Genomic DNA, 22,563 nt, shown 5'->3' with positions numbered 1-22,563 from the left:
GATCTCCTTCTGGGCCCTCACTCACCCCTGTGCTCCAAGGATCCCCGTGGCCAGGAGAGGGGGTGTGTTTATCTGCTCTCAGAGCCCAGGTGAGCTGAAAGACTGGCCTTCTCCCCAGCCCAGGATGAACCCTGTTCCCACAGCCAAGCCTCCTGTCCTCTCGAAGCAGGATCCAGGCAACTCCTTTCTTGTGTCGAGGTCAGTGTGGTAGAAGGGTGCTCAGCTCTGGGAACCTGGTATGGAGTGGTAGGGAGGAAGCATCCTTCCTAGCGGGGATAGACCACCGCCACCGGGATGGCAGGAGCCCTACAAAACCACAGGCCCTGACTGGGGATTGTTCTCATGCACACGGGGTCTCCCTGCAGGGCAGAACACCCACTGGCAGGCTGCACTGTCCCTGAGGACACTCGCAGGAAGGAACAAGTGTCCCTTGAACCCCAGAGTCTGTCCCATGGAGCTTCAGCCTCAGAAAGTTGAAGGTCTTCAAGTTCAGTCCTTGACCTTGAACTTCTCCAATTAAATATCTGCCCTGGACCGGCCCGAGGAAAAGCCTGTGATTACCAGCAAAGCCAGTCCTACCCTCCACCCCTCACCCCCTGCTGTCTGTCAAATGAACAAGCAGCTGGACCCGTTTCACCCACCCCGGTGATCCCCATGTTTCAGTTCCTCCTGTCCCCCCTTAGAGGTAATTTCACCACCCAGGCTTGTGAGATTAGTTTTTTTCCTTTGAACAGCCTCTTTTTTTTTTTTTTTTTTAAGATTTTTTAAAATTTTTATTTATTTAACAGAGAGAGACACAGGGAGAGAGGGAACACAAGCTGACAGAGTGGCAGAGGGAGAAGCAGGCTCCCCACCGAGCAAAGAGCCCAATCAATGCAGGGCTTGATCCCAGGGCCCTGAGATCATGACCTGAGCAGAAGGCAGACGCTTAACGACTGAGCCACCCAGGCCCCCTAAAGAGTCTCACTTTTTAAATGAGGTTTCCATTCTCAACAATAACGTCAATGAAGGGCGGTTTTGATGAGGTCGTCATCCCCCCCCCCCCCAAGTAGATGATAACATAAACAGGCAGCTACTAAAATTGTACAAAAATCCTATTATATACACACACCCTGGGAAATAATGGACCCCCCCAGATGCCGAAGAGGCTGCCACCAACAGCTGTGTCGGTGTGGGCAGGAGGATTTGGAGCTGTCCCTGCTGGCTGACCCACAGGCCAGCGCCCTCCCGGAGCTGGAGGTAAGGGCCCGGAGAAGGAGAGGTTGTCTCTTGCCTAGGGGCAGACAGCCGATCATCTAAAAGCATCAGCAAGTTTTCAGATAAAAGTGGGGGCACAGGATGGGGCCCTAGGACCATCAGGATCAGAGTCTGGTCTGTCAGGAGTCCCCTCCTGCCTCCTAATGATGGAAGATCTGCAGCTGCGTGGGCGGCCCAGGTGACCCTGCAGCCTGGAGGGAGACCAAGGACAGAGAGCAGAGGTGTTGCAGGCCTTCCAGCATGCCTGGCCCATTTCTCAGACAACGCAGGCCTAGGAGCGCAGCGGCCTCAGTGGCAGGCGGCCCTTCCTCCAGGACAGGGGTTCGAAAACTCCAGCAGCCTGGGCCCCCACCCCAGAGGGTCTGATTCAGGGTGGCTGGGGTGGGGGGTGGGGGAGCGCTCCAATCTGCTTTTCTAGGTGAGAGCAACAGTGACATGATGCTTGCTGGTCCAGGACAGTACCTTAGAGGATGCGATTACCCGACCCTGGTGAGAAAGCACTCCGAAGTGCCGAGCACTCAGAATGAACATCGCAGGATGACACAGCCAAGAAAAATGACTCAAACTGCAAGGCGTGCATTCCAATGCCCCGCATCGATGCCCCCCAGAAGTGACCATGAGGCGGATCCCTGGCCACTGCTGGTTCCAGGGGCTGGCCCCGAACGTTCCAGTGAGATCTCTGGGAGAAATCTCCACCACGGAACAATGCCACATCCAAAAAAGGACCCAGCTGAGAAACGACAGAAATGGCTTGGCTGCGTTCTGTGGGCGTGGGACTTGCTGACTATGCCAGCTCCTCCCTTCCCGACCGCCCCTGTAACAAGCTAGGGGCAGGGGTCTTCCTGCATCGCTTCCATCCCATCTCACCATCGTGGTGCAGGCAGACTGAGAGCCACAGGAAAGAAAATCACTGCATTTGCCCCCAAGAAGCTGGCCCCTGGATTATAGAGTCAAGGACTGAAATCCCTGCTGAGCGTTTGGCCTCGTGTTAGGCAGCGTGCAGGGTGAGGGGAGAGAGCTCGGCCTGGCCCTCATCCGCAAGGGCTCTGGGGCCAATAGTGCTGGGAGCTGGGCGGAGAAGAAATGGTGATTGAGCCGCCCTGAGCAAGGAGCAGGTACAGAGGGCAGCCTGCAGCGGAGGGAGGTGTAGGGAGCATCCTGCCTGGGGAGGAAGGCTGGACAGGTGTGGGGGAGGATGTTCCTGCAGAGAGAAGCCAGTATGGAGGTGTGGCTTGCTGAAGAAGGGGAAGGGACTTAAGGTGACAGAGGAGGAGGCCTGGGGGGGGGGGGACCATGGAGGGGCTCTGAAGCCAGGCCAAGGAGTTCATTCCCGCTAAGGGCAGCAGATGCCTATTAAGCCTGGTTCCTGAATTGGATGCAAGCACGAGGTTCCTGTCTTTCGCTGCAGGAGTGTCCCCCCTGCCGGTGACTGCTCCGTAAGAAAAACCACCTTTAGAGGAGGTGACCAGAGAGACCCCTTGGGTGGGGCAGCCAGGGATTTGGCAAGCCTGGAAGGCTTCCAAGGGCCCCACGGGGCTGTGGAGGGCTGAAAGGGCTGGTGCTTTCAGCAGGAGGAGCTCTGCAGATGGTGCCCTTTCGGGGCTGGGCAGATCAAGGGCCTCAGAGGATCCCAACCCTCGGAGGAGGTCTCTGGTATGGAAAGGTCAGCCCCGGAAGCGCTGAGATCACTGAGGACCAGCAGCGGGGCAGGGAGTCTCAGAGCCTGCCTGGAGGGCGTTCAGGATAGGAGCCTCGGGCAGCCACACAGCGGGGCTCCTGAGGGAGGCGGAGGGCAGCCGCAGCCTACAGAACCAGATTCGAGATGATCAGAAAAATAACAGCCACCTTTGCTTGGTGCTGCTTACGAGCCAGGCACGTCCCTCAGCACTCTGAAGTTTCTAGACACGGTTCATCCTCACCACCACCCGAAGAGTTAGGTGCGGTTATTAGCCCCATTTTCAAGATGAAGAAACTGAGGCACAAAGAGGCGAAGTCATTCTCATGTGCGCACCCCTGGGAGTGGCAGGAATGGGGTCAAAGACCTGACCTCCCTAGGCCCTCCTCAAAAATTCTTTGAGCTCAGAGAGATCATTGAAGTCGCCTGGACCTGCTCCCTTATCTCATAGAAGGGGAAACGGAAGTCTGGAGAGACTAATTCGTCCACGGTGCTTAGCTAGCTGGCCTTGTCATGGAACTGGGAAACTAAAGAATAACTTGGTGAAGACGGTTTTGTAGACCACAGGAGCAGGAACTTGGCGGGGAGAGGCCCGATCACCCCCCCCCTCTCAGCTGCTGTCTGCTGGTTGCCCCGGCAGCCATGCTCACTGCCTTCATCTCCACCCCAAGCCCTGCCTCCATCCTGTGCCTGCCATGCCCACGGGGATGTCCCACAACCCTCTGGTCTCTCACCTCCTCGTCCCCAGTTCCAGTGACCTCTACCTCCCCTCCACTTCAGCCGTTCCCCCAGACCCAGGGCCCGACCCCTCAATCTCGACGTCCTCCCTCCAGTTCTGACCACGCCTCCCACCCTTCCAGCTCCCTCAAGCTTCCCCAGAGACTTCCAGAGCTCCACTTCCTCCAAGCCCACGGGCCATCTGTCTGCTCATCCCTCTCCATCCGAGGCCCTGTGGAGCACCCACTCAGCAGCACCCTCCATCTTCATCACCCGCCCCCACCACTGTCTTCCACCTGGCAGAGCCCCGGCACCGGGCCCAGGGCACTCTCCACCTTCTCCACCCTGCCGCACCAGTGTCCCGGTCACAGCACCCAGCAAGGGCGGTCATGTGGCCTGTAGACCGGGGCTACTCTGACAGCCCTGGCCCCCGCCACGAGAGGGCGCCATTTCCCACCCTGAACTCCTGACCAGGCCGACTGAGAACTACATTGACATTGAGGGCTTATTGAAACCACCTGGGGAGCTCGCACAGGGTCTAATGCCGGAGGTCATCCGATATAACGAGATTGTTCTGGGGGCTGACCCTGAGGATCCGGCTTTTAAAGAGCTCCCTGGTGATTTTAAATGTGCCCTGTCCCCACCGGGCAACACTACCCCGCTGAATGAAGAAACAAACTACTGAGACAGGTTAACGTCAAAAACATTATGGGAAATAAAAGAAGCGAGACACAGAAAAGTCCATGTTATATAATTCTATTTATATGAAATTTCCAAAACGGGCAAAAGGAGGGAGCAAGCAAACGTACCCGGGGCCGGGGGTGGGTCTAACTAGAGACGTGCACAAGGGAATTTGTGGAGGGATGGGCGGGTTCGAACACTGGGTTGCGGCGACGGCCACATAACCGTATCTGAAAATACGAAATTTACTGAGAATAACTGAACTGTGGACTAACAATGGATGAACTGTATGGTGTACAAATTATATCCCAGGAAAGCTGTTCAAAGTGGGGGCAGAGAGGGAACCCGACGTATTAAAAAAAAAAAAAATTCCCGGTGATCCCAATGAGCAGCCAGAACCCAGCAAAGGAGTCCTAACACCACCGACCCCAAAGCCACGATGTCCACTTCTCCCAGGCCCTCCACAGCCCAGGGCCCATGCCCATCACACACCCTGGCACAGCGCAGGCCACATTATTATCCTTTGAGTGAAGGGATATGCATTCCTAGAGTTTGTTGCAGGAATCAGTGGAGGACATGATGTCCACTGAATCAGCACTTACTCTGCAGAGGTCCTTCATTCCCTCGTTCTAACTCTCTCATCGCCGAGTCCCTGTGAGGTCGGGATAAATACCCCTGTTTACACAAAGATCTCACGGAGATGATGAAGTGTACTGCTCGTGGCCACGCAGCCCTCGCCTGGGAGAGCTGGGCCTAGAGATTAGCCTGCCTGATACAAAATCCTTCCCTCTTTCTCAATGCATTTATGTCTTGGCTGCAGAGAGGGCAGGGCAGATGCAACTCTACCTTTTCAGCCACTGGTGTTCACTATGGAGCCTTGTCTGTCTCAGCAGCAGCCTTAGATCCCATATACCCAAGTCAACAAGGTGAAGGAAACTGTCTGGGCCCACACAGCCCTTGCTTGGCAAAGTGAGATCTGGAGACGGCCCCTTCCGATCGATCCAAGTCCCAGGCAGCCTCTGGGTACCATACACTAGGTAGGATGCCTCTCCAGACACAGGAGCGGCCAGTCCTGAGGTGGGATGACTCTTAGCCCTGCACCCCTTCCAGTCCCAGTGTAATAAGCTTCTGGGATTAAGCTTCTCCCCCCCACCCAGCCCTCTCCAACCTCAGGACTGCCTTCATTTGATCATCTTTCCAGTGCACCAGTTCAGAACAGAAGAGCTTGATGCTGCTGATCGGCCAATTTCATAAAAGGAATGCAGTTTCCCTCGCACTCATGAAAAGCTGTTAGCCCCTGGAGAGTGTCCAGAGCCTGCCCGCCAGCGATGCAGCCCAGACATCGGGAGAGGGGTGCCAAAGCCCTTGGGCACACAGAGGAGTCAGCTGGGCTGAGAGATTTAAATCGAGAGGGGTCCTTGCCAGCAACAACACCAAGCAACATCCTGTCCTCAGAGAAGAGGTTTCCCACTGAGATGCCCTGAAACCGCAGTGGAGGGCCCTAACACAGCCATGCAGGGATGGAGATGTGCTCCCAGACTGTTGCCACTCGACCCCAGCGAGGACAGCATCATGGAGGTGGCAGTGGGGGGGTCCGGCACGCAGCTGACCCTTTATCAGCATGTGTCCTGGAGGAAAAGACCTACCACCCTCTGCGGACTTCAGTTTCCTTATCTGTAAAATGGGAGCATAAACCCTCCCTACCGGGCTGCTGGCTGTGAGCGCGTTTGGGAATGTATAAAACATCAACAATGTTGGGACGAACAATTTAACTTCTTTGGTGTCCTTCGAATCTCCATGGTTACAAGCAGTTCCCATGTGACAAAAGAAAGTTATAAATGGACAGGTTTCCCTGCAGTGGGAGTCGGGATCCCGGGATTCAGTCTGGACGTTTCTGTGAATAACCTTTCATGACTTCAGAGGGCTTTGAAACCCCGACCTTTGTCCCTTCCCCTCTCTGGACCTCGGTGTTTCACTTCTATACAATGAAAAGGTTGGAGGAGGCGTCCCTAATGGTCCCTCCCGCTGACAGCCAAAGACTGTTGGAAACAAGAAGATCTCTCCCCATCGCTGCCAGGTCCACTGTCAATATGGGGCCCCAGAACTGGGCGTCCCCACCCTCACCATCAACCTGCTTGCACTGGTCACCGCTGTAAAGAAGGCAGCCTTCTAGCCTTCTGCAGCGTTTGGCAAGGAGTCCCTGCCACTGCAGGTCCCGTTTCCCTTATGCCTGTCCCTGGGGACCGAGAAACAGAGAGGTGGGAAGATGAGGACCAGCCTTGCCTGGGAAAAGCCTGCCTTGTTTGTATGAGCACAGACCGCGGGGCCAAACACTCCTGCTTTTCAAGCGCCTCCAAAACATCCCTCCCTGTGCATGAACCTTCCGGCTTACACAGCTCTTTCAAATCCAGGACTGATTTTGGCAAGAACTGCAGGGAAGGCAAGAACTGTCCCCATTTTATAGGGCAGGAAACCACAGTTCAGAGAAGTGAGGTGACTTCTCCAAGGTCACACAGCCAATGCATGGAGTGGGCTCTGCTTCCCGTGGGACTGGTGAGGCAGAGCCTCATAGAGTAAGTGTGGAGCTGAAGTAGGGAGAGGTGTGGTGACTCCCAGCCCTGCTGTGCACCCACCCTCCTGGACACACAAATCTCCCCCTCCACGTTCCCGCCCCACTCCCCACCCCCCACCCCAACCCCTCCCACTGCCACAAGGGGCGGGGTTTTCCAAGACTCCTCCCACCGAGGACCGCCTGAACACCCAACTCCCACATTCTCCCCACACAGCTCCCAGTGTTTCCCCGGGCTGCTGAGCACATGTGGAATGGCTTGCCTTGCTGGGATGCTCTGAAAAGCCAGAGCACACATGGGGGAAAAAAAGGAAAGCAGGAGCTCCAGGAAGGACGGGATAGAAGGCAAGAGATCATTTTGCACTCATCCAACTAGGGAAAACTTTGTAAACATTGCTAATATCACAGTTAGAAAAGAAGTGTGGAAATGGGGATTTTCAAACACTGTTGGCGTGACGAGGACTCAGAACAGCCTTCCTGGAGGTCAGTTTGTTGCAATATTTTAAAGGACCGCAATAATTCTGCCTCTAGAAATCTACTGAGAAGACCACATCGAGACAGGAAGCTACTGGCTGTGATTATCAAAAAGCTGGACACATCCAATAAATTACCACTTATCTGTCTGACAGAACACCATGACCCATTAATAGGAATGTGGTCTATCAAGATCTCTATGATCTGTAGTGAAGTGAGAAAAACAACACATATAGTATGAAGTCATTGAGCTTAAATATACGGAGAAAGTTCTGGGCAGATGAACAGTAAATGGAAACCAAGGGTTCGCTTGGGAGAGAAAGCGGGATTTAGAGGGATCGAGCAAAGCAACGTAATTATTTTTTTACTATCCATAGCCAACTTTTTTTCTTTCTTGGCAAAAACAAAATAAGCCCTGAAACACTGTGTATGATGTATGCGAGTAAACCATTAAAATGAACCGCCAAAGAAAACCCCCAACAAACCCACCCAATCCACGGTGACACCAGAGCCTTCATTCTAAGCCAGCCCCTCCCCAAACTCCCCTCACAGCAGAGATGTTCCTGGTGGCTCATCATGATTTGCGTGGTGGTGGGGGGCGGGGGCGGGTGTCACTGGGCGTCAGTAACAAGGACAGCAAACCTACAGGTGCAGTCAGGGAATGAGCCACAGGATTTAGCCGGGAGGCATGACAAAAGGTTTCACTCCTGAGCTACGTGGGTTGGACAGGTTCACCTGCCCCGTGTCCAGACTCCTCAGCCACTAGCTCTCTCTTGGCCCCGGCGTGTCAGCTCTGAGCCTGCTCCTAAAAGCAGGCTTAAGGGTCCTATGATGTTACCCGTCCCTGCTGAAGCCACGCTGCCCCCTGGAAGGAGACCGCAGCTGCCAGGCTGGTGTGGGCACATCCTCTCTGCACACATACCTCAGAGAATCTCTGCACGTCTTGGGTCAGCGTGCCCACTCGCTTCCACTGGTAATGCTTGAGCAACTTCAGGATGGCTGGGTTCACTGCGTTATCCGATGGGACAGTCCGAAAGAAGTATGGGTACTTTTTCTTATCAGCTAGGACAGGCGTGGTTGCGGCAAAGGAAAGCTGGAAAACACAAAAGAGACATCACCTTTACTGGTGTATTTCTTGGCTGTGCGCCGAGGACCTCCCCCAACAGAACATAGACCCTGAGCCAGATTGGGGCGGGGGGGACACATGGGGCAAGGCATTTTGTTAAAGCCTTTTTGTTGGGAAAGCGATACATTATAATTGAAGAGAAGGTTTTCAAAAATGCCAAATAAGGAGAAAGAAGGAAAAATGTGGACCAATAATTTACTCCTCACCAATGAACCACCATTGATGCAGTTTATTTCCTTCTGGTCCTTTTTCCATGCACAGTGATTTTTTTTAAGAAGGAGATTTTCAAAATCATTCTACGTACACAATTGAACCCCTTCCTTAATACTATCCCACAAGCCTTGAAACCATCTTGTTAAAAAGAAACTCCGTGCAAACATTTTAATAGCTGTGTAATACTCCAGCATAGGAACATACCATAATTTACTGAATCATCTCTAATTTGGGGGCATTTAGACTGTTTGCAATTTGTCATTATTGTCATGTTATTCTAAAAGCGTCTTTGTGCCAACCATCTTTTTTCTACATTTTAGGCTATTTCTGTAGGATAGAGTCCGTGATATAAAATCTCCCACATAAAGGGGATGAGGTTTTGAAGACTTAATATTTGTCCCCCCTCCCTAAATTATGTCAATTTACACACCCACTAGCCAGGTATAATTAGAGGGCCAATGTCACCACAGTCTTACCAACAGAGAGAAATAAAACATGTCTCTCTATAATTTTATAATGGTTTACCACTAAAAAAAATGAGTCATATTGCATTCATGGGTTATGCATAATGTTGAGCTTACTTCCATGGGATCGTTAACTAGTAGTATGTTCTATTTTAGGAGTTGTTTTTTCATATCCTTTGTTTATTTTTTGAGTGGTATTCTAACGCTTTTCTGACGAAGTCTAATGAAGACTTTTTTTTTTAAGTACAGCATCCAAACTCAGACTATTGGAGTTACTGCAAATATCCCAGTTTGTTTGCTTTTACTGTGTGTGTGTGTGTGTGTGTGTGTGTTTTAATCGACACTCAGTAGTCAAATCTGTCTATCTTCCCCTTCATTATTCTTTCTCTCTCTTTCAAGTGCCAGTAAGTTGCTAAATCGGATTTTAATTATCTGTCTTCCAAGGCCCAGCTGAAATGTCACCTTCTCTGTAGCATTTCCTCTGATCTCTGCTCTCCCGGTCCCCCGGCCTCACCCACCGAAGGTGCTTATCACCCTTTTTGATCTTTGCCGTGTGCCGGCAGAAACACGGTATCTTATTGCTCTTCTAATTTGCATTTACATTATAAGCAGGGAATGCCTCTTCTTAAGCTCAGGAGCAATTTGCAGTTTGTTCTGGAAACTGTGCACATACTTCCCCTGATTTCCAATTTGACTCTCAGTCTTTTTCTTATCAGTTGGTAGAAGTGATCTTCTATATGAACGAAACTAGCCCTTTGCAATACAAGTTGCTAATGTCCCCCCCCAAGTCTGCATTTTTTTTCTTTTTGTGTTTCTTATAATGTCTTCTGCCATAGAGATTTTATGCGGTTGAATTTATCAATTTTTTTCCCTTTTATGTCCTCGGGTTTTGTGTCATATTTAGAAAGGCTTTTCCCTCATTGAGACTATTAAATAATTCCTCCACAGTTTCTTTCATTCAGTCACCCCCCCACCTTCCTTCCCTCTGTTCCTCTTTTTTTTTTTTTAAAGATTTATTTATTTATTTGACAGACAGAGATCACAAGTAGGCAGAGAAGCAGGCAGAGAGAGGGGAGGAAGCAGGCTCCCTGCTGAGCAGAGAGCCCGATGTGGGGCTCGATCCCAGGACCCTGGGATCATGACCTGAGCTGAAGGTAGAGGCTTAACCCTCTGAGCCACCCAGGTGCCCCTTTTCCTTTTTCTTCCTCCCAACCTGCTACCCTCCTTCTCCTCCTTCTTTTTCCCTTTCTTTTTTTTAAGTTTTGTAGGTTTTTTTAAAGTTTATTTTATTTTATTTATTTATTTGACAGAGAGAGAGAGAGATCACAAGTAGGCAGAAAGGCAGGCAGAGAGCGAGGGGGAAGCAGGCTCCCCGCCGAACAGAGGGCCCGATGTGAGGCTCAAGCCCAGGACCCCGAGATCACGACCCGAGCCAAAGGCAGAGGCGCAACCCACTGAGCCACCCAGGCGCCCCTCCTTCCTTCTTTTATTTCATGTAAACCCTTGCCCCAGAGAGGGCTGAAGCAAGCTCACTCTGCCTTCACAGGCTTCCTCCCTGAGCCCTTGCTGTCCCAGCAGCAGCTCTAGACCCAATACATCCCAGAGTCCAATTCCAGCATCCAGGGAAATAATATACGGGTGTCCTCCAGCCCCAGTGAAGATATTTTTTACTGCCTTTCCTGTCACCCAAGGAAGTGCTCCTTCTCCTCCCTAACACTTTCACAGAGTGAGGCAGAAGGGACCCTGTCCCTCTTCCTGGCCTGGCTCAGAGGGTAGACAACCAAGACCTAGGATCCCCGCATCTCTTGGGTACAACCAGCAACCTCACCACATCCCATCTGTTGAGAGGAACACAAAATATGCCACCAGCTGTCACTTGGAACTAAAGAGTACCTGTAGGAACCAGTTCCCAAGATCCTCATAGAAAGAGGGACATCATCCCAAGACTGCTAAAGGCCAAGGGTAGAATGACTGTTTAGAAAAATTCTGAGTAGAAGGAGCAATGGGAAAAAGAACACACAGAGAGGAAACTCTTGGCTGGACACACCAAGGAGTTCTTGCATTCAGAGTTGTCCAGCAATGCCAGTAGTGAGATCCCTGCATCTGGAGGTATGCAAAAGGAGGCTGGACTACGACCTAGTGAGAATACAGAGGAGCTCCAATGTATCTGTGAGCTCCTCAAAAATTATATGAAAAAGTCGTGTGGGCAGGTATGTGCCTATAGGTGTACCCATTTTTTTGAAAAGAGGATCCACAGTTTCCATCAGCTTCATCAGGAGGGTCCTGTGACCCAAACAAGGTCAGCACCCCTGCCTACAGGTGATACTGCGGTCCCAGAATGAGGACAAAAAGTAGATGCTCTCTACAGTCCCCTTGGACATAGTGTCTGTGACTCGTCTCTCAAAATTAAAGCAACATGTCAAGCCTCCTATGGACAGGAGAAGAGAAAGAGGGAGCTGTTCGAAAAATCAGGGAGTAAGTCTTCCAGGACCTGGGATGGTATATGTGCCATCCCGTCCCCCAAGATGCTTCTCTGACACAATTTGGGAAATATGGGTTTTCTGATGTGATTTATGAATCACACTCTGGTTACTACTTGATCGCTATTGTCCTATCAGTTCCAGGTCCACAATTAGTTGTTGCTTGAAAAACCTCATATGTTTGCCCTGTAGGTAATTACAGTGGTTACTGTTCAGTGAATAAATGGCCCATTGTGTTTACAATGGGCTTGGAGTACAATCCATGCCCCCGGTCTAAATCATGTTGGGTGCAAAATATTAACTGGCACCAGTATTTTCTGCCCCATTTGAGATAATGCTCATTTTGATTAGATGGCTTGGTGTTACCTTGCCTCTGGCTTTAGCCTCCTCAAACTTTCTTCTGTGGGCAAAGGCTGCAGTGGCCTAGGAGCACTGCTGACTTTCCGAACTGGAGGAACCTGAAAAGTCATCTAGCTTTGGGCTTGTCTCTCCTGGCTGCACGGCAGAATCACTTGGAGAGATTAAAAAAAAAAAAAAAAAAAAAAAATACAATGCCTCGGTCCCACACCAAACCAACCGAATCGTAATCTCTGAGTCTGGAAGTCAGGCTTCAGGATTATTTAAAAAAATTGGCAGGTGATGACGATACACAGGGAGGGCTGAGAACCGCAAATACAGCTCAACATCCCTAGTTCCAAATAAGCAGGCTAAAACATAGAAATGGGAGACATCGAGATATTTGCCATAGCCAGTAAGAGGTAGAAGCGGGACTCCAAAGGTGGGTCTACAGGACTCCAACTCCTGTGTTCTTTCTCCCCTTGAAGGCTGCCCACCTGCTTCCTAGGTGCTGGCTAGCCCTTCCTCCCCGCCCAGTCCTTCAGCATCTGGAAACACCAGGCCGTCTGCTTCACGGCCAGAACCGCGATGCCCAAGCTTTCTGGGCTCTCCTTCCTTCTTTCACACAACCAAGTTCATTTCCAAACACGCTCTGATTGAGGCTCTGAGTTATTGAGGCTCATAGTTAATCCCTAACCAAGGATTTATTTCAGAGAGTACTTTTAAAATTTTAGAGTTTGTTACCATTTCTGGTTTTATTGCCCTGTTTTGAGAATTTGGCATGGAGGGTGTCTGCTTTTGGAATTTATCGAGATTTTCTTTGTGGCCTATTCTACAATCGAATTTTGTGAAAGTTCCATGGTGGCCGGAAAAGAGAATGCAGTCTCAAGTTGTAAGCTATGAAAGTCTTCATCAGATTTCTTATGTATAACAGGTATAATCAACCAAAATGACTGGGGGGGTGCCTGGGTGGCTCAGTGGGTTAAAGCCTCTGTCTTCGGCTCAGGTCATGGTCTCAGGGTCCTGGGATTGAGCCCCGCATGGGGCTCTCTGCTCAGCGGGGAGCCTGCTTCCCCCTCTCTGTGTCTCTCCACCTGCTTGTGATCTCTTTGTGTCAAAGAAATAAATAAAATTTTTTTTTTTTTTTTAAAGTCACTGAGTATCACATGTTCCATTTTTCTGTTAAATTGATCTGTCAAAGACTGGAAGACTTGTTCAATTTTTCTCTACCGTCTCTGACAATTTCTCCATCTATTTCTACAATTTTTATTTTATCTGCTTTGATTTTGTGTTACTTTGAGCATAAATGTTCATTACAATTACATCTTTATTTCTTAGCAACGTATACCCTTGCCTGGTCCCAAAAGCAGGCACTTAATAATCATTCCATGAACTAAGAATTAAAATATTTATCAAAGTAAAAAAAAACCCCTGTCATTTTATTACTTTTTTGGTCATTTTATTACTTTTTGGTTTCTATTATAACATGCTTGATATTAATATTGAAACCTTTACTTTCTTTCTACTTGTATTTACCTGTCATAGAGCTGATCCTCCTTTTATTTGCATTCTATTAAGATTGTTTTAAAGTATATTTCTTGAAAAGAGCACACGGATTTTAAAGCATGTAAGCTTATTGCTGTAGTAAGTACTTCTTGATCTTGCACTTACCTGGTTGGCAATCTTTTTTTTTTTTTTTTTTTGAGAGGGAGAGAGGGGAGGCAGTGGGGAGGGGCAGAGGGAGAAGGAGAGAGAGAATCTTAAGCAGGCTCTAGGCCCAGCATGGAGCTCGACTTGGGGCTCTCTCTCACAATCCTGAGATCCTCACCTGAGTAGAAATCAAGAGTCAGAGGCTTAACCCACTGATCCACCCAGGTGCTCTGATAGTCTTGCTCTCTTTGTATGCTTCCTGTTTGTTTCCTCTTGTTCTTTTTATACTCACACTATATGTCTACTCCTCTCTATTCTGGGTATATTAATCTTGCTTCTTATTTCAAACTGCTGTTTTTTTTTTTAATATTCTGAAGAAGGGCAAGTGGTTGAAATCTTGCTGAGGATGACCTTCTGTTGCCTTGACACATGGTTAGAATTTAGCTGGGTATAAAATTCTTGGGCTGCTTTTCCCCCCTTTGAAACTACAAAGGGATGCAGAGGAGAACTCTGGGGCCAGTTTGACACTTATTCCTTTGTAGGTATCTGATGTCCTCTGCCTGAATCCCCAAAAAAGGTTTTTTCTTTATTCTTAGATTTCAAAACATTTCCTAAGCTAGATCTTGGTATGACACTCTTGATTTTATCTGAGACACTGGGAATCCTTTAATCTATACCTTCAAGCTTTTCAACTCAGAAAAAAATTTCTATGCATATACAAGTGTAGTATTATATGTAATACCATATTGATTTTATTATATTCATATATATTCTTGTCTTTGCTCCAGAGAGCCTCATTATTTAGATGCTGTCTTTCATTCTTTTCTTTTTTATTTTTAAAGATTTTATTTATTTATTTGGCAGACAGAGATCACAAGTAGGCAGAGAGGCAGGCAGAGAGAGAGAGGGAGAGGAGGAAGCAGGCTTCCGGCTGAGCAGACAGCCTGATGTGGGGCTCGATCCCAGGACCCTGGGATCATGACCTGAGCTGAAGACAGAGGCTTTAACCCCACTGAGCCACCCAGGCACCCCCTGTCTTCTCATTCTTCAATTCCGTATTGATCATATTTCTTTCCATGATTTCATCTCTGGTTCCTTGTCCTCTACAGCTCATAAGAGCATCTCATTCTATTCCATATCTTTTATTATGGGATCTGTGCATATTTAGTTTCGCTCATTTCTGGTAAAGTGGCTGGGTTACTCATGGTCCCAACAGCAGGGCACAAGTTCTTTCTTCCTCATATCCTGGCCAATAATTGGTATTATCTCCTTTCCTACTTTTTGCCGATCTTTCTGGGACATGGTGGCACTTCATTGTTATTTGACTTTGCAGCCCTTAGCCTTTGAGGTTCTTTGATCTATGAGTTTGTTGATCTGCTTTTCAACAGCCTCACTTTTAAGTTTTACTCTCCCTAACATAATTTTATGATGTTATTAAGATTTTCCATTTCCTAAAAGTTGTTTAGGATCACACTCCTTTCTTACCCTGTTGTCTTATCCCAGACGAGTCCAGGGAGACCCTGTTTTTTTCTGCATATGACTGAGGATGCTAAATGTTTTTCTGAAGTTTTCTTCTTTGTTCTGCAATAGATCATTTTCAGAGGTGGACTCTTCCTCTGCTTCTTGTAGGTATGATGCACCTTTATTATTTTTGCAATACTTTTTCAAAGGCTGAATGTCAGCTGTTTCCAGTGTACTCATTGTCAAAAGCAAGGCAGGTCTTTTCAGAGTTGGCTTATCAAATAACACAATGCATGGATTGCCTGTGACCCATTTTCTGTCTTTTTACATTATAATTGAATATTTTTCCCAGAAAAATATTTGAGCACAGTCTTTAGTGTCCAGAAGGCTCTCACTTTTTACTGTTCTATGCTAATGAGTGACATCTTTGTCCTCAGTGACTAATTTTCTGATGCTCTGAATCAACACAGTACATTACATTTCCATCATACATTCCTGCCAGGGTTTTTCTTTCTTGCCCATGAAACTTTACTTGTGAGGTTTCTGCCTCCCGGGATGCAATGCACTCCTAGTGTCCTCTTGTCTTCTTCCTATTCAGCTTTTCCTAGGAATGTATAGGTCTCTTTGAATTTGCAAAGAGAGATGAAAATGAAGAGAAGAAAGCATCTTGGCTGCTTCAAAGGTCAGCAACTGTGAGTAGAGGTGTAGCTATCCAATGTTCTGATTGGTAATGCCCTGGGTCCCTAACTCAGGTTGTGGGAAAGAGGGAGAAGTCTATTATTTTTCACAATGATTACTGTCTTATTAGTAGGCAGTGTTCAGAGTGCCAGGAGGAAAAGTTTTGTAGGATTTTATCAATCTAGCTCCACCTATTTGAAATCACTGAAGTTGCCAAACATCTAGAATGTGAGTTGGTCATAGAGCCCCTCGGTACTTTGAGGTAAGAATCACTATTTTACAGCTGAAGAAACCATGGAAAAGAAAGGCAATGTAGTTGTGCAAGGTCAGTACAGGAGTGACAAAACTGGCCTTTTAACTTCTCTATCCTGTTCTCTTTCTTCATTCAGCTTTGAAGAGCCAGTCCCAGCTGAGATGGGGGAACGATCTGGGGACTTGCTCCTTCTTCTGAGACCCTGTAGCACAGCCATGAGGCAGCTGATTCCAAGGCTTCCAGAATCTCTCGCACATAGCACATTTCCATGGTGGGCATGGCTAGTCCTGGGGGATTCTGGGTGACTCACCTTAACCAGCAGATTGAAGTGGGGAGAGAGTTGTCAGCATCTCTCTCTGGGAGGGGATTTTCAGCCTGGCATGAAATATTTTGTAAGGTTTAGGGTCTGCTTATGGAAATGCAAATCACTTTAACATTAAGCTGAGGCCACTATGAGGCCACTTTAGGGAGCAGGGGAAAACGGGCTTCATTAAGCCTGTCTCTATGACTGTGAGAACAAGGACATCATTTCTTCTAGGGTCTGTCTTCCTCACCTCTGAATACAATGATGGACGAAGGATATCGAAGGTTCCTCGCAACCACACAATTCGGCTCTTCTCTCCAACAGTTGAGGAAAATGATGAAGAAGTCTGTTAGTTTTGTGTGGGTATGTGTTTCGTTGGCTCTGATTTATTCAGATAATTGCCTTTGTGTCTCATTTCTCTTTGCAGATGTAAGCCCAGATGAAAAATGTAAACACACCTCCCAACTTCGGGATCTTTATTAAATTCCAAGCCACTGATGAATTCTTGCCTAAATGCAATTCATTCTTTCCTTGATTTGGAGCCTCTGAGTTTAACTTTCCTGGGGAGTGATGGCAATTTTCAGGTGGGAAGTAGGACCGAGAGCGGCTCTCATTGCTAAATCCTAGGTGAGAGACTCAGGCCAGAAGCAAGGCCGGTGGGGGGGGGGGGGGGCGGGGGGGAATATGATGGAGTCTTGCTCTTTTCTCTGCTCCCTTTAATCTTTTTCCATGGGTTTGCTGACTGTTTCTGTAATTAAATGAGGGAAGTATTTGTCATCTCGGGTCCCTTTCAGCCAAGATGAATGGAATGCAACTTTCTCAGGAAGCTTCTGACAAAACCCTGTTTGTGGCCAGTGCCAGGACGTATACAAAGGCGCTGGGCTGGGGGCATTGGGAACTCGGGCCCGCTTCAGGTCCTCGCCAGGTCGCTGCTGCACCCGAGCCCTGTCGAGAAACTGTTTGGACACAGAGTGCCTCTCCATAGAGGCCCGCTGAGAGTAATGCGCTGTGGGGCTGCTGCAAAGCATTTCCTGAGTTAACGAGGGGAAAGGAATGCCTGGCCTTGGGGTGTTTTTGAAGGCTTATTCCCAAAAAGGCCCGCTGGGGCGTCATGCAGAGACTTGCTCTAAGGTTGGAAGGCTTTTCAGTCCGAGAGCCCCGGCTGGAGCCACTTGGAGAACCATCATTTCTCCTTCCTGTTGATGAGCTTCCATCTGGAATCACTCAGAGGGGCAGAGCAGCCCGGCTTTCACTACCCACCTTGATGCCGTGTTCTTCTGGGGAGCTGGAAACAGTCTGTGAGGGAGGCAGAGGAAGCATCATTGTCTTTGTTCCTCATGGAGTAACTGAGGCATTGGGAGGTGTGGTGACCTGCCTGAGACCCTGAGGCTGGTAAGGGGTGAAGTTGGGATTTGAGCTCCGGTAGTCTGGCTCCTTTAAGTTATTGTGTGATGAGCACCTGCCATGAGCCAAACACAGCATGAAGGGCTCAGCATTCACGTTCCCATTTAATGCGTAAAACGACCCTACGAGGTAGTCACTTCTCTAATCTGCACTTTTCAGATGAGGAGACTGAGGCTCAGAGAGGTTAAGTCAATTGTCCTTGGTCACACAGCCAGCAACAGGCAGAGCAGGGAGACTCCATGAGCCTTTGCTCATTCTGCAGACTGCTACATTTTTCAACTGTAATGAACAATGTCTAAAACAAGTTTACTTCTTTAGTCTAACTCTTCACCAAAACCCACCATGTTGGTGGAGTAGACTTCATGACTCTCATTCTCCAAATAAGAAAACTGAAACTCTGGGGCACCTGGGTGGCTCAGTGGCTCAAGCCGCTGCCTTCAGCTCAGGTCATGATCTCAGGATCCTGGAATCGGGTCCCGCATCGGGCTCTCTGCTCGGCAGGGAGCCTGCTTCCCTCTCTCTCTCTCTGCCTGCCTCTCCATCTACTTGTGATTTCTCTCTGTCAAATAAATAAATAAAATCTTTAAAAAAAAAAAAAAAGAAAAAGAAAACTGAAACTCAGAGAGGTTAAGTGACTTGCTCAAAGTCACCCGTTAGCAAGTAGCAAGGCTAGGGCTTGACCTTGGGACTTTCATTTTTGGCATGTAGCTCTCTCTCCAACATTCAAAGCTGTTTCTTGGGGAGGTACCCCATAGAAGACAAGAAAGCAACCAGGGCAATTTAAAAGAAAGAAAGACTAAGAAGAAAAAAAATCTGCTTAAAAGAAAAAACAATAATACTGAATCACTGGCTTATTATGCTTTTGATTCCCTAGGATTGTCCAATTCAATTATATGAAACAGAACTCATATGGGTGTGTGTGGATATATATACACACATATACACATATACATATGTATATATAAAACTTTATTTTATCATTTAAGAGAAAATTCTTCCTATTTTTCTTTTAAAACTTTTATCATCATATAAAAGCTATGTCTAACTGTATAAGTATATAAAATAACTATGTTCCGTTTAAGGAGTAATAACGAAACCAATATCCAACTGCCCATCACCCAGTTTAAGAAATAGTTTTTATTTACTTGTAAATATTAAATTGTAAAGTAATTTACTTTTTTTGCTCTTTTAGATACAACCTTTTGTGATTCTTTTTTTTTTTTTAAGATTTTATTTATTTATTTGACAGACAGACAGAGATCACAAGTAGGCAGAGAGGCAGGCAGAGAGAGAGAGGAGGAAGCATGCTCCCCGCTGAGCAGAGAGCCCGATGTGGGGCTCGATCCCAGGACCGTGGGATCATGACCTGAGCTGAAGGCAGAGGCTTTAACCCACTGAGCCACCCAGGTACCTCCAACATTTTGTGATTCTTACTTCCTCCTTCCCTGCCTCAGCTTTTCTCTCATTATTTTATATAAAGGAGTTAGAAAACAAATATTACTTCCTCAAATCCTTTCTCTCCTTTTTATTTAAGTCAGAGATAGAATAAAACAGAGAGACATCGAAAGCAAAACAGTGCTGAGAAAGCTGTATGGCCCATAAGGTAGGGACTCAGGGCCTCAGTGCGGATGGGCTGGGGCTGAATGCCAGCCCCGCTGTTCACCACGGAACCCTCCTCTGCCTGTTGGGATCCGTCTCCTCTCTGTAATCCAGGGTGACTCACCCCACCCCACTCCCATCTCAGGATCCAAGGAGAATGATGGCTAATGTCAGATCACAACTTCTAGACTTAGACATTATGAGGCTTCAATGGTGTTTCTCACCCTTATGAAAGGCCTCTTAACTCAAAGCTTTTTCCTCTCAGTAATACCTCAATCCCAAGGAAGGCAGAGGGGAGAGGAGTACACCCATTTCACAGAGGAGATGCTTCAGTGAATGAATGGGTTTGCTCGCTGTGACATGAATGCCACCAAGCAGAGACACAATTCTAAATCAATCAGGCCTTCTAAATCCTGATCAAGTGAATTTTAAATGGCTTGTTAATTTAAAAAAATAATAATGATTATATTTCTTGTCTAATTGTGTACAATTAGGATGTATGTCTTTAATTTTCTCTTAAACTTCTGGTAAAATGCTCGATTTCCCCCTCACAGCTGTACAGGTGACAAATGTAGGAAATTAGCAAATTACATTAGAATCCTCCTTGGCTTCCTCAGCTCCTTTGCACTTTGCTTTCAGCTGATGTCTTTATGGGTAAGAAGTGCTCTCGTGTGATCACAGCTGTGAAGCCAACTGCCTTTTAATTACCACACTGCAAAAATCATGTCTCCTCATATCAATTTAGCACCTCTAATTAGTGAATGGGTTGAGATCACATCTACAGGGGGAGAAAGGTGTGCTGTGGCCCACCTCAATGCTTGCAGTGAAAGAGGATGTAGCATTTCTATCTGTTGGATCCTCCCATTTCCTCATGGCCAGCTCCTACTCATCTGTCCAGGCCTGCTCATGGCCACCTCTTCCAGGGAGACTTCCCTGCTATCCCTTAGTTCTCCTAGCAGCTGTCACAGAAAAAGCATTCAACCATGTATTGATAAATGAATGTCTGAGTGAATGCAAAGGGAGCAAACTTAGTATGTGGGGTCCCAGAGAGAAAAGTAGAATTGATATATGACTCTCTCAGGGAGCCTGATGTGGATCAACATCCGGGAGAAACATTTAATAGTGAGATATTCAAGAAGGAATCAAAATCTTACAAAGTACTGAGTTCTCCATCACTGGAGATATTCAAGGAGATGCTCAAGAATCACCTATGTATCAGGGTTGTGGAGGGGATTCTCAAACCAGCAGGGGGTTTGCATGAGTCAGTGTCTGCTGATGGTAAACCTAGTGATTTTAGTTGAGCCCTAGATTAATATTTTATATCTCAATAGGTACATTTTCTTTTTTTATATTTATATTTCTATTTTATATCTCAATAGGTACATTTTCTTTTTTATATTTATATTTACATTTTATATCTCAATAAGTACATTTTCTTTTTTTATACTTTTATACCATCTTCTTAGAAAATGATACAGATTTTCCATTCATGGTATTTAAATAAAAGGATATGTGTATTTAAAGGAAAATACTAAATCAGTTAACAATACAAGTGGTAGACCCAAGGGTCTTGGAGGTCTGGGAAACACTGGATTGCAGGTTCATTAAGGAGTCCTATAAGAATATACAGTCCTCAGAAATAAAAATCTCCTACTCAAATCTCTGTTACTTTCCATTAAATTAGGTCATAATATGCATTTAAACAATATATCATGAGCAAGACTCTTATCTGGGCACTGGAAAATAAGCACTATCAGAAGGGCCACAAAGGGGTAGACGGACCTCTCCAATCAAATGAATTACATTAAAAAAAGAGAAATAACCGTACAAGTAGAAATGGCTTAAGAGGGTTGCTGTAGTTAGCAATACTGGGGACATACTTGTGATGAAAGACTTCTTTATTTGCCTGACATTTTTTAATTTAACTGGACACCTGCCTTCTATCATGACTCCTGAGTTAACCATCCACACCAGAGATGGTAAATAGACCTGAGCCTATGTGACGTCACGAGTACGTTGATAGTGGCGGCCAGAGATGTGGGTTAAGTTGGTGAAGAGCATGAGGTCACACCTGCAATTAGCATGGGACGGGGAAGCAAGGGCTCCACCGTCATTCGTGTATCCGCCATCCTGAACTTGTCCAGTTCCTCATTTTGACCCGCAGGGGGACCGGAGAAGACCAGGGACTTGCCCAGGCTCCCAGCCCGAGTCCACAGCTGGGCTGGGCGAAACTCATCTGCTGCCCTGTGCCGCCTGCTCAGAATCAAATCAGAATGCCACCAATGCCGGGATTATGTAATGCCAGGCTCTCCTCGACAAACATGACCACCCACATCACCGGCCAGAACGCACACAGCCCGTCGAAGCCGCCACCTGGTCCGATTTATCATCAGGACTCCATTTGAACGCCCCAGAATAACACAAAAGATGGGAAACCGAAGCCATTTACACGGAGAGAGTTCCGTGGAAGGCGATGTTGTGACGGAGAGCACGCAGGGGTCTGAACCACCGTGCTCCTTACATAACATCTCGGGGACGCAGGCTAGGACAATTTTCCGTTTGACTCTCGGTAGCACCCACAAGCAAGTGGGCTTTCCTCTAAAGCAGACACAGAACGGGCTGTTCACTGCAATGATGGCACTGAGCCGAATCGGGGGCTGCTTCTCCACCATTCTCCTGACCTCCCCCCCTTTCTGGGCCCGGACTCCCCTTGCCGTTAAAATAAGGAGATGGCCCTGGGTGGCTTTTTATTTCAGCTCTACCTTTTCATGACGTTGCAATTCTGCGTTTGATTTACAGACCAAGGAGGAATTCGTTCTTTCCGTGAGGGAACGAAAACTGTGGCACTTGGAGACTTGGTCAGGGGGGTCTGAAACCAGCCTCTTCCAAGATAGTTAGAGGGCCTAATTGTTTTAGATCTCCATTTGGGGATCAGCCTTTTATTTTCTGCTCTTCTTAATCAAATTCATTCATTAGTTTTTCTCATCAGTTCAGCAATCATTTATTTTCTAGAAAAATTACAGATGCATTCCCTTAACCCCCCATAATCCCCCTTCTAGGAATTCACCCCCAATTCACACTGGCACCCCTATGAAACAGTGTGGCTCAGGTTATTCCAACAGACTGGAAACAACCCAAATGTTCATTGATAGAGGACTGGCTGTCCCAACTGCAGTCCATGCACATCGACAAGTGCTATGTAGCTGTAAAAAAAAAGGGGGG

General features: G+C 47.4%; 1 protein-coding gene across 1 annotated transcript in view; it reads right to left on the bottom strand.

The window, feature by feature from the left end:
• Positions 1 to 22,563, bottom strand: part of GABBR2 (gamma-aminobutyric acid type B receptor subunit 2) — a 338,485-nt gene that overhangs the window by 194,399 nt on the left and 121,523 nt on the right. Inside the window, exon 3 of the mRNA XM_059142785.1 lies at positions 8,296 to 8,466. Coding sequence (XP_058998768.1) covers positions 8,296 to 8,466 — 171 coding nt within the window. The remainder of the gene's footprint in view (positions 1 to 8,295; positions 8,467 to 22,563) is intronic.

Source organism: Mustela lutreola, chromosome 12, assembly GCF_030435805.1.
Source record: "Mustela lutreola isolate mMusLut2 chromosome 12, mMusLut2.pri, whole genome shotgun sequence".
Lineage (NCBI taxonomy): Eukaryota > Metazoa > Chordata > Mammalia > Carnivora > Mustelidae > Mustela > Mustela lutreola.
This window is presented reverse-complemented; position numbering and strand designations above follow the sequence as displayed.